This window comes from Pituophis catenifer, unplaced genomic scaffold (assembly GCF_029215685.1).
Source record: "Pituophis catenifer annectens isolate HBS135680 unplaced genomic scaffold, rPitCat1.0.hap2 SCAF_2, whole genome shotgun sequence".
Taxonomy (NCBI): domain Eukaryota; kingdom Metazoa; phylum Chordata; class Lepidosauria; order Squamata; family Colubridae; genus Pituophis; species Pituophis catenifer.
The window spans coordinates 181,486,126-181,498,446 of record NW_027256882.1 but is presented as its reverse complement, the minus strand read 5'-3'; the positions used below and the strand labels follow the sequence as shown (position 1 = coordinate 181,498,446).

The following is a 12,321-nucleotide window of genomic DNA, read 5'->3' as shown; positions in this document are numbered from 1 at the left end:
TCTGCTACTCACTATTCCTTGTCCTAGAGCACATCTAAGTTTGTTATATCTCAGTGACAAGATGTAATCTGAATGCTTATTAGGGTTTTTCAAAGCCCTGCACCAGAGCAGTTTCTTGCCTTTGTTCTAAAGCAGTCTTGCTTCAGTGGAGTTTGCCATGTGATTGAAAATGCTTATTTGCATGACAAATGCTACTCTTCCTTTGAATTAACAGTTATTAAACATCAATATCAATTTGTTCAAAGGCTGTTTAAGTTTCCTCCACAATTCCCTGCAAAGACATAGATTTGTCACGTCATTTGAGCAAGGCCTTAGTTGGGTGCCAGGAGAACTAATAATAGCCAAAAAGTGAAAAAAGTAAATAGTAAAAGGCACAGGTACATGAAAAAAACCCTCTTCATAATTCACAAAAGAACTATTGAAATTGCTTATTTTCCAGAAATGGCTTCACTTCTTCACTGTTCAGCACAGCTGAAATACTTTCCTGATGTATTTTCTTGAATTTCTTGATTCCTACTTCCTCCCCGAAATTATTATTTATTAGATTTAGATTCTGTTTCTATTTTCTATCACTCAAGGCAGCGTACATATAGTAATACTCCCGGGTTTGGGTTGGTCTGAGAGAGTGACTGGTGTAAAATCATGTTCCAGCTTCCATGGCTAGAGCTCATCATATCCCAGTTTCTTATCCACTATGTCAGGGATCCCCAGCCCCTGACCCACGGCCCACTACTGGAGCTTGAGCCTTTTGGAACTAGGCCTGGGAAGTGGTGGGCAAGCGTGTGCATGCTCCATTTGCGCAAATGGAGCTGCATTGCATGCTTGCCTGCTGTTCATGTAGAATCATCCCCTGTCCCTCTCCCCCACCCCAGCCAGTCTGCAAAGCCAAAAAGGTTGAGGAACTCTGCACTATGTGACAGTGGCTCTCTTGGCTTGACAGATACACTTCTGTGAAGTACTGGTGGTGGGGCAGATATCAAGGTGGGAAACCAAAGTGCCAAGCACATGTCTGTATTCAGTTTATTTATCTGTTTGTTTATTTAATATATTTAAACACAGGGTTGCCCCTCCTCCCCCCAAAAAACTTTGTATGTTGTACAAATCTGAGAAACCAAGCAGGCTATTCCAATTTCTTCTATCCTATATACCAGGTTGTGGTAGGACTGGGTCTTGCTAAAAGAGGAAAGATCAGTCTACAATGTAGACAACTGTACAGAATTGTATGTTATGACCTTTCACAAAGCCAATGAGAAAATCTCAGTAAATCAGACACGGGAGCAAGCAGCCTATGCATTTATATCTCAAGGATATAATTAGTCTGCTCCTACGAAATAAGTATATTATAAAGTATAAGAACATTATAATTAAGGAATCTTGCAATATGTTTGTCATTGTCAATAATATTTTTTCTTACATATTACAAGGCTTAATATCCTTGTAATATAATACAGTATATAAGTATTAAGAGCCTTATAAGATATTCCATAACAGACCCGTTTGGTTTGTTCTGTTCTAATAGTTAACGTACCAGGCTAGAAACCAGGAGACTATGAGTTTTTAGGCAGGAAAGCCAGCTGGGTAATTTTGGGCCAGTCACTCACTCTCAGCCCATGACACCAAGCTTGGGTGAGACAAGCCAGTCGGCCACTTTCTATCACAACCAATGGATCAACAGTTGGTTGATCTAAAAAAAGTAGATCCTGCATTTGTGGGAAAACGCTAAGAAGAAAAAATCCCAACATTTTAAATGTTACTTTAAAATTGTTGTAGGACTCAGTTGATGGAGGTTGAAGAATTTGAACTATATTTTTGTCCTGTTTTTCATATGCTTGGTGTCATACAATAGACAAATACACATAGTAATTTTATCTTCGAATGAGGAAGTTGCGACTGACTGAGAGTACTTCTGCAGTTGAAATTGGAAATGTTAGTATTTTGCAATGGGGAAATGCTTTACAATGGGAGTGGGAGAGAAAATGTAAATGCCAGTCCTGAAAATGGAGAAATACATCTTAGGGGGAAAAAATTAAAATGACAGAGCATTGTTGAAGGAGAAAGGGAAGTCTCACAGCATTTTATTTTCAGTGTAATATCAGACTCCAGAACAAGGTTTATGGGGTAGGTCCAATAGCAACTTCTACAGACAAATTACCCATTTCATTGAGGATAACTGTTTTCATACATCTGGAGTCCCCAGGAAAAAAGAGAGTTTGCCATAAACAGCAGTGCAATAGAAATAAACAAATACTTTGAACAAGATGAAGAACAAAAAGATCCTATATCTACTCTATAGAGTGTCCATATAAATTATCAACAAATAAGAAGTAAATCAAGAAATTCAAACTAATATGTAAAATGTAAATATGGAAGAATGGCATATGAATTGAAAGCTTTAAAGCTTAAAAGATAAATGATTGAATTTTGGATGTATTCAGATATAGATGGGTATACTCAAGAACAAAACGTTGAACTGTCAGAGAGATGGTCAGATCATTTCATTTGGCCAGCTACAATTTAGAAATTGTGATATGTGCTTAAGGTTCTTCAAGTCAAAGGACTTATTACTTTCTTCCCTCAGGCAGCTGTTTAGTGAATAACGCCTCTTTTTCATGGCTTGACTATGTCTTGTTTCAATAGATACTGCTGTCATCAGCATATATCCCTCATTACCGGTATATCAAAATATTTATTAAATAGGCTTGCAAGTTTAATCTGCAAAGCTGTTTTATTATTTGCTATTAATTAATATAGCTAATTTTCATTTCTGTACTTGATTTATGCAGCAGTTGGAATTATCCATGGCCAAATAAAGAATATTGCTTAACTATGCCTTTTTAGAACAACCACTTAAGAGTTATTTCCCATTTGTTAAGGACATAAAAAGACATATCCAGCATTCTGTTCTTAAAGAAGCTACCCCAAACCTTCAGACTTGCACAGAAGATCTTCATGAAATAGCACCTTATTAATTGTTATTTATTAACAGTAAACTTAGTTTCTGAAAGTGGTTAACTATTGTTAATTAAATGTTACAGATCCACATGTAAAAGGAAAATATTACCAGATTTAGTGGAATTCAAGATCAACAGTAATACAACTTCTTCCCCCAGCCCTAGGAGAGGAAGTTTTATTGAGTAGTGCACAAAGAGCTCAGTAAGAATTTAATATCTTTCTTCCCCTGTCCTTACCACTTACTATGGAGAGACAATCAAGAGCATCCTGTCTGGTTTGGGAGAATTACTGCTTTGGACAGGAAAGTGGTGCAGAGTTGTGAGGATAGCAGAAAAGATTATTGGTAGTTCACTTCCTTCTATCTACAAGAGAAAATTTGGAAGTGGCCCAGGCAGTTACCTCCCTGATTCACAGGAGGATAAGGAGGTTCAGCACAATCAGATTTCAAAAATTTGATTATTGCAGCCAATCTCAATAAAAGTAGATTTTAGCCTTCTGGGAAGTTGATTTTCTGGTCTGGGCAGCCCAAAAGCGATGCTCAGGGTCCAGAACCTCCCGGGGGGATTTGTCCTCTTGCTCCTCAACGCCCTCGCTTAAACGGCTCCTTCGGAGGCAGATTGGCTGATGGAATTTGGGAGATGCCAGAACGACTTTGAGCACCAGGAAGCTTGGAACATGTCCAGTTACTCCATGGACAGAGCCTCGATGGACTGAGGGACAGAAGGCAGGATTGGAGGGTGAGCCTCAAATGGCATCCCAGCTCCTGCAGAGGGCAGCTCCAGGGCTGGGCTTGGGCAGGGCAGGGAAAGGAGTCCCAGCTGCCTCTAGGGGGTGAGAACTCCCCACCCTTCCCATTTGCTGGGGCTGTTGGTGTAGCTGCGAGTGGAAGGTTATCCCATGTGTGCGGCTGGAGCTGAAGCACAAAGTTGGATGATGGAGGCTGAGTGGGCAGGGGCCATGATGTGGCAATGACAACGACTGGCTAAGCTGTCTCGCCATAGCCCCACTGTCTTTATTTGCCCACAGCTGCTGCGGCTGGGACAGGGCAGGCGGTCACCCAGCGCATCCAATGAGCCAGATTGCATGCCTCCCCTCTGTGTCTCTGCCTCTGCCTGCCGCTTAAAGGGCTGGCCCAACAGCTGTGGTGCTCGGACCCACCTGTGCTGTGTGGGCTGTGTGACCCCAGGTTGTGTGAGTGTGATGCAGGTAGGGTGGGGCTGAGCACAGTTTATTGGATGTCCTGGGCTCACATCTAGCTGGCCATCGCTGCTGGTCAATGAGTGACCAAGGGGTCAATAAACTGCAGCTGCTGTCGGGCATCCCCAGCCCCCCTGTGCTCGCCGCCTCCTATGCACGCACCAAGGGGAGCACCCGGCTGGGGTGGGCCAGGGCTGAGGCGGCAGAGGCTGGCCCCTCACCATCTCCAGGGCAGTCCTGTGGCCCAGATCCAAACACATCGCAAGCCAGATCTGGCCCATGGGCCTTGAGTTTGACATGTTTGATCTAGGACACAGTATATAAGTGATGCTTGACAGGGTCCGCAGTATTGTCTGGGATGCTACACATCCTTTTCATGACCATTCTCCTTATTACCTTCTGGGAGGAGGCTTCGTGGTATCCGAAGCACAACATCTAGATTCAGTCACAGTTTTGTTCCACATAGTTATCAATCTTGTGAACTCTCAATATATATATGGGTCTAGGTATGTATATGTATGTACAGTATATAGCATGTGTATATGTGTGTTATGTATGTGTATGGGTAGATATATACTTTCTTTTGAGAGCAGGCAACAGAATTTCATTTTTAATGTGTGCCAGCATGCTCACAATACACAATGACAATAAAGCTTGCCCTGCCCTGCCCTACAGAATATGCTTAGCAAACATTAAAAATCAATTACTAAGACCTGAGTGTGGAATGGAATATAGAAGACAAGGGCAGGACAGCATAGTTAGAACTAGAAACGCTACAACATTTTATTGTACATTGCTAGAATTAGCTATTGTTCATAGCTCTGATGTTGCTGCCCTGGAGTATCACTGATTTGTTGGCTTTTGGACTCACCCTTAGACTCCACCCTAATGCACACACAAGCCATTGTTATAATAAACCACCTGTCTTTGGGCAGTTCACTTCAGTGTGAAATACAATACGGATAGGTGATGTAGTGTCAAAGCTGATTTAAAATCTACACATGGATTTTGTGTGTGTGTGCATTTGTAGATCTACACTGTGGATTGATCTTGATTAAAAGCATCCACACCTCGGGAAACATGATTATGAGTTACAAAATGCTGTCTCCACAGATATGAAACAGGGAATCTGGTGACATACCCCTTGAATATTAGGGGATCAATACAGTGCTTCATACAGAAATGGGCCATTCCTGTTCATCACTATTTTTCTAATGCAGCACAATCTGGCACTTCAGCAGCAGGCAAGGGGGGCCCGAGAGAAAAAAGCCCCCAGCCTGTTATCTCATGCCAGCTGCCTAACACCTGATACCTGTGCACAGGGATAGGGAGGGGGGCTGCCAGCCAGCTGTGAACACCTGTCTCTGTCAGACGGCTGGATGGTCTCTCCAGCTGTTCATACAAGCCCTGCAGCTGTGCTGCTTAATTGGTGATTTGTTCAGATGGTTGGGAACAAACCTCAACAAGACAAAGGAGGAGGAGGGAGATGAAAGAAAGAGAAAAAAAGTGTTTGAATACAGCCTGTTCCACAGCCTTCAGCCCTCAGAAAACTAAGGAAGACCCAAGTACAAAACCATAATTATTCCCTACAGATCAGCGGAATAATTTTGATTTATCGAATGTACTGCAAACACAGAGGAAGTGCAGCTTATAAAGCATTTAAGAAACTGGCTTAAGATGTTATGTACTGCATGCTGCATTGGAACACTCCTCTTAATGGAGTATTCACCTATTTTCCTTTGAAGTTACCCTAGAATTTGGAGGTAGACTAGAGTATCCTCCAGACACAGCTGCCCACTGCTTTATTCTGACAGTAAATGTGCAAATTCACAAACTTTTTCATAGGTATACTTTACTAAAACTGTATTTCCAAAAACATGTACACAGGGTATGCTCCTTTTCTTCTATGACATCTGACTTACAAATTAATGTGTATACATAACCTGTCTATACTGTGGGATAAAAATATTAATATGCAAAAGAGTTCAGAAGAATAGGTAGACTTTCCATGTAAGCATATAAAAATGATGTAAATGTAATGAAAAGGACAATACAGTATTAAGAATCTTCTTTCCATCTTCTGTGTCATCCAAGACTTACAGTACATTAATTCCCACACCTAATGGGCTACTGGCTGATCATATCTAATCCCCATAAAACAAGACAGTATTTGGAAAACATAGTTGAACAGGGGATTACTTTAAATGATGGAAGCTGTAACTGAATACACATATACCTCACCACAGCTACTATATGGGCTGATAGTATTTCCAATAAAGCAAATTTAATTTTTGTGAAGAAGATTGAATTTTTAAATTTTTTTTCTTCATTCACATTGGTTAAGAATACAGGATAATTTCTTCTGGAATGAAGGAAAATACCCCTCTAAACAAACAGGTGAATACCCAAACAAAGAATAATAAATGTAATAAGAACAGATTACTATTTAAATTTACAGCAAAAATTTTATGCAATAATTAAAATATATTGTATATCTTATTTGGAGAACAGAACAGAACTCAGCTTTCCTATATCTCAGATGTGGTCAAGCTTACTTCGGCAGTTCTTTAATCAGAATTGCCAGAGAGGTTTCAGATAAGCCAGGAATATATCAGTTCATTCTAGCCACCAGCATCCCATTCCACCGTCCTACAGCCAGAATCCATTCTTGTAAATCATTAGGACAGTTGATTTCCAGCAGTGTAAGAAATCCCAGTATGGACAGCTGCCGTGCCTTACATTGGAGTCCATTGCTCAATCCTTCAAACTATGTAGCAGCTACTTCGTTCCCATTATCCTGCACACAAACTTCTTTACCCTGGACATTAATCCTCTTTCTCCTTATTCATGAAGATTATGTCATGCACATATTCAACATATACATGCCAATATGCTCTCATTCATACTCACAAGCTAGCATTTTTGAGGTAGCTATATAAATATTTCATTCTGCAAAACTACACATGACCATAACTTATTTGTATCACAGTTTTTTTAAGTCTACACAAATTTAATTCAAAGTGTACAATTTACTATTGGTTCCATTATGCTTATGTAGTATTTCAGAACACCTTATTTCACTGGGTTTCATGCTGGGGAGCTTTATATATTTATATTTTGGGGTGCCGCAAGGGTCAGTCCTCTCACCCCTTCTGTTCAACATTTATGTAAAACCACTAGGCGAGATCATCCGTGGTTTTGGGGTGAGTGTTCATCAGTATGCTGATGACACACAGCTATACATCTCCACCCCAGACCACCCCAATGATGCCCTTGCTGTGATGTCCCGTTGCCTGGAGGCCATGCGGATCTGGATGGGGAGAAACAAGCTCAGACTCAACCCCTCCAAGACCGAGTGGCTGTGGCTTCCGGCGTCCCGGTATAGTCAGCTGGTACCATCACTGACAATAGGAGATGAGATCTTGCTCCCCACAGAGAGGGCCCGCAACTTGGGTGTCCTCCTGGATTCACGGTTATCTTTAGAAGATCATTTGACGGCCGTGGCCAGGGGTGCCTTTTATCAGGTTCGCCTGATCCGCCAGTTGCGTCCCTTTCTGGATCGGGACGCCTTGCGCACGGTCACTCATGCCCTAGTTACCTCCCGTATGGACTACTGTAATGCTCTCTACATGGGGCTCCCCTTGAAAAGCACCCGGAGGCTCCAACTGCTCCAGAACGTAGCCGCGCGGGTGATTATGGGCGCAGCTCGTTACGCCCATGTAACACCTCTCCTACGCGAGCTGCACTGGCTCCCGGTGGTCTTCCGGGTGCGATTCAAGGTGTTAGTTATCACCTTTAAAGCGCTCCATGGCTTAGGACCTGGGTACCTACGAGACCGTCTTTTGCCACCAATAGCCTCCCACCGACCAGTTCGTTCTCACAGGGAGGGACTACTCAGGGTACCGTCAGTCAAATTATGTCGACTGGCGACTCCCAGGGGGAGGGCCTTCTCTGTGGGGGCTCCAACCCTTTGGAATGAACTGCCCCCGGAGATACGGAATATCTCTGATCTCCGTGCTTTCCGCCGTGCCCTCAAGACCCTGATGTTCCAACAGGCGGGGCTAAACATACGAACATGTGAATGATTTTTTAAATGTTATCTAATTCTGGGTTTTATTTAATTGACCAAACTAAGTAATAATTTTAATTAGCAATTTTATGATGTTTGTGTGTCTATATTTTTCTTGACTGTACACCGCCTTGAGTCCTACGGGAGAAAGGTGGTATAGAAATATAATAAATAAATAAATAAATAAATAAATAAATAAATAAATAAATAAATAAATAAATAAATATATTATTGCATGCCTAGTGTTTTTTGCTAGTATTAGAGAGATATGTATTTCTTAGTTTCAAATCTCATCCATACTGGACTAAGAGTTATCTACCCTTCCCTCATGAGGCATCTTTGCCTATGTGCTCTGTGTAGGCTTAACTTCATTTTGTAACCCCATTTTAAACTAAGACTTCACCTGTATTTGGGTATGTGTCTGTTAAAGGGCTATGCTTCATATTTGTTGTAAGCAACCATATACCAACTTGTTTGAACCATTTCCCTAAACAGCAACTTCCAATCTGTAGAATCCAAACAGAGCTCACCTGAAACAAATAATTATCACTTGTCCTATACCTTCTTCATTAACAAAGCATTAATTAGAAAATATGGTCACTGTATTGGAAGAACAGATGCAATTGTGGATGAAATCTATGCAGGCCTAATGGAGATGGTAAATGAAGGCCAAAGATCAGACTAGTCCTTTTGCTTTTGTTTCCCATCTCAATATATATTAACTGATGAGGAAAGACAGTTGCCTCTTACCTGCATCCACATCATTGGGCCAACCACTGGATTGGCTGCTGCCAGCTGCTGGGGACCGTCCCGTCCCAGGATAAAACACATCATCTACTGGACTCTCCATTTCGCTGTCATCTAGTGATTTAGGCCGTTTGGTGGAACTGCAGTGGAACCATAACACAGACACACAGATCATAAGCAACAATGTAATGAAATACAGGGTTAAGTATTTACTCCCCACCCCACCCCCAGTTGGGACTAATTACTACAAGAAATGCTATTTGGTTTGAAGAGTCTTTCAATGAACTCAAAGATTTTTGCACTTCACAAAGTTTGTAGTAGACCTACCTGCTAGAAGGTGGTGATGTTATTGACCGTCTACCAAGAGCCACTTGATTGATGTTGTAGTAACTGGGACTCTCCAGATCAGCCAGAGAGAAGTTTGGACCAGATGCTGTTGCAACAGGAGCTAAGAGGTAAGAGGCAATAACTCAACAGACTGGAAGATAGGGAGCATGAGAAAAACAAAGGTTCAAACTGATTTCCTGTTGAGTTTCTTGAATTGAAATAATAATAATAAAAAAAGGAGTTGTAAACATGACCAATCACAGAGAGTATTGATTACAAACACATTTGTACCATGTGCATGCAGATTCAGGCAAAAACATCCAATTTACAGAGTAATTTCAGTGGAAAGGACGGAGGGGGAAGGAAGGAAGGAAGGAAGGAAGGAAGGAAGGAAGGAAGGAAGGAAGGAAGGAAGGAAGGAAGGAAGGAAGGAAGGAAGGAAGGAAAGTTTTTTTCTCTTATCCTTCAGTGTCTCCATTTGATTGCAATGGAAGTTTGAATACATGGCACATAAAAAGGCTGCATAATTCTAGAAGTTGACAGTAAAAGAGCATTCTTCTGTAAGTAAGATGTCAAGAAAGTTAAATTAGGAAGTGTGAAGAATGCATCAAATAAATCAATGTATTACTTATTTTAGATTTTTACCCTCCTTCTCTATAAAACTCCAAATTGCTCACAAAAAGATAGAAATATAAAACAGTAAACAATAGAGAAGCATATTAATATATTACACTAAATATTTAAAATATTTAAATCACTAAAACTTATTGATATACTCTCAATAAGATCATACATTAAAGATCTAGAAGACTATTAGTGAAGAAAGGGGCATCTCTTGAGTTTCAAAGTCCAGGCATAACCTCTGAAAAGGCTCTTTTCCTAGTCCTGATCAGATGGCTTTCAGACTCTTGAGTTCTTACAATACAATCAGAATAGAGCTGAAAGGGACCTTTGAGGTCTTCTAGTCCACCCCCCTGCTCAAACAGGAGACCCTATACCATTTCAGAAAAGTGACTGCCCACTTCTTAAAAACCTCCAATGATAAAGCATCCATGTCTGGAGGTAAGCTGTTCCAATGGTTAATTGTTCTCACAGTTAGGAAGTTTCTTCTAAATTCTAGGTTGCTTCTCTCCTTGATTAGTTTCCATCGTTTCTTCTTCTGGCCCTCTGGTGCTTTGAAAATTTGACCCCCTCCTCTTTGTGACAAGCTCTCAAATACTGGAATACTGCTATCATGTCCCCCCTAGTCCTTCTTTTCTCTAGACTAGCCAAACCCAAATCTTGCAACCGTTCACATGTTTTTGTCTCCAGGCCTTTAATCATCTTAGTTGCTCTTCTTTGCACATTTTCCAAAGTCTTAACATCTTTTCTGTAATGTGATGACCAAGATACTGGATGCAGTATTCCAGGTGTGGCCTTATTAAGGTACTAACACTTCAGCTGATTTTGATTCTATGCCTCTGTTTATACAACCAAGGATTGTATTAGCTTTTCTGGCTGCTGCCATATACTGCTGGCTCATATTTAAGTGATCATCCACTAGGACTCAAATGTTCCTCTCATAGTTTCTGTTTTTAAGTCAGGTTTCACCTAATCTGTACCTGTACCTTTGGTATTTCCTGCTTAAGTGTAAACCTTTGCATTTCTCCACATTAAATTTCATTTTCTTGGATAGGGCCCATTGTTCAAGTCCGTCAGGATCTTTTTGGATCCTGAGCTTGTCTTCTGGGTAGTGATGTTGTCTATCCCACATTTTTCTAGCTTACCAAGAAGTAGTTTGTGGTCTACTTTGTTGAATGCCTTGCTGAAGTTTAAGTATACTATGTCCACAGCATTCTGCTGCTCTACTAATTTAGTCACTGTCAAACAATAAAATAAGATTGGTTTGGTATAGTCCGTTTTTAACAAACCCATGCTGGCTTTTAGTTACAACTTTGGTTATATATGTTCGCAGATTTGCTTTTTGATTATCCCAGGTATTGATGTTAAGCTGATTTATCTGTAGTTTCCTGGGTCTGTTTTTTTCCTTTTTTGAAGATGGGAACCACATCAGTTCTTTTCCAATCCTCAGGTAATTCCTTGGTGTTCCAGGATTTTTGAAAGATATGGTACAATGCATTGTTCTGAGATAACATCTGCCAGCTCCTTCAGAACTCTGGCATGTACCGTATTTTTTGGACTATAAAATGCACCTAGCTCTTGGAGAGGAAACCAAGAAAAAAAAATCTGCCTCTGCCTCCCAGCATCCATCTGGTATTCACCAGGCCCACAGCCTGTTCACCTCTGCGGTCCATTCGCTGTGGCATGTTCGGACCACTGCTGCCCATTCACCGCTTGCCATGGCCTGTTCGCAATGGCCCGTTCGCCGCTGCCACCGCAGCCCATTCTATAACAGCTGATCGGTGCCGCACCAACCCCCCTCCCCCCCGCAATATTCGCTGTATAAGATGCACAGACATTTCCACCCACTGGGGGGGGGAGTGCATTTTATGCTCCAAAAAATACAGTAATCCCTCAGGTCCCAGTGATTTATAGTCATCAAGATCAGATAGCTGTTCTCTAACCATTTTCTTGTTTATTTTAATTTTTATTTCTAGTCTGTCTTTTACAGTTATGTTTTTGGTAGGTTGGGCCATATTTTCTTTTTGTGTGAAGACTGATGCAAAGAATGAGTTAAGCAGTTCTTATCTCTGCTGCCTGTTACTTCTTTGTCATTTTCTCTTAAGTGGACCTACTGTTTCCTTGACTTTTTTCTTGTTATTTATATGTTGAAAGAAACCTTTTAATTATCTAACTTTTGTTGCAAATCTTTGTTCATTCTGAGCCTTTGCTTTCCTGACTTCATCTTTACAGTTTCTGGCTACCTGCTGATACTCTGCCTTAGTTATGTGTCCCTCTTTCCATTTTTTTTGTACTTGTCCTTTTCTGTCTTTCATCTTTTCAGAGAAATCTTTGTGCAACAATTTTTTTTTCTTGGATTTCTTGTTTTTCTTTTTCAGTGGTATTGTGCTAGACTGGGCTTTTATGGC

At 41.0% G+C, this 12,321-nt stretch overlaps 1 protein-coding gene across 8 annotated transcripts in view; it reads right to left on the bottom strand.

Moving 5' to 3' along the window:
* Nucleotides 1-12,321, bottom strand: part of NFIX (nuclear factor I X) — a 228,392-nt gene that overhangs the window by 35,720 nt on the left and 180,351 nt on the right. For all 8 annotated transcript variants that reach the window (XM_070938268.1, XM_070938260.1, XM_070938262.1 and 5 more), the window contains exons 5-6: nucleotides 9,293-9,413; nucleotides 8,969-9,105 (exon numbers count right to left, since the gene is read on the bottom strand). In XM_070938268.1, the coding sequence (XP_070794369.1) occupies nucleotides 8,969-9,105; nucleotides 9,293-9,413 (258 nt within the window). The remainder of the gene's footprint in view (nucleotides 1-8,968; nucleotides 9,106-9,292; nucleotides 9,414-12,321) is intronic.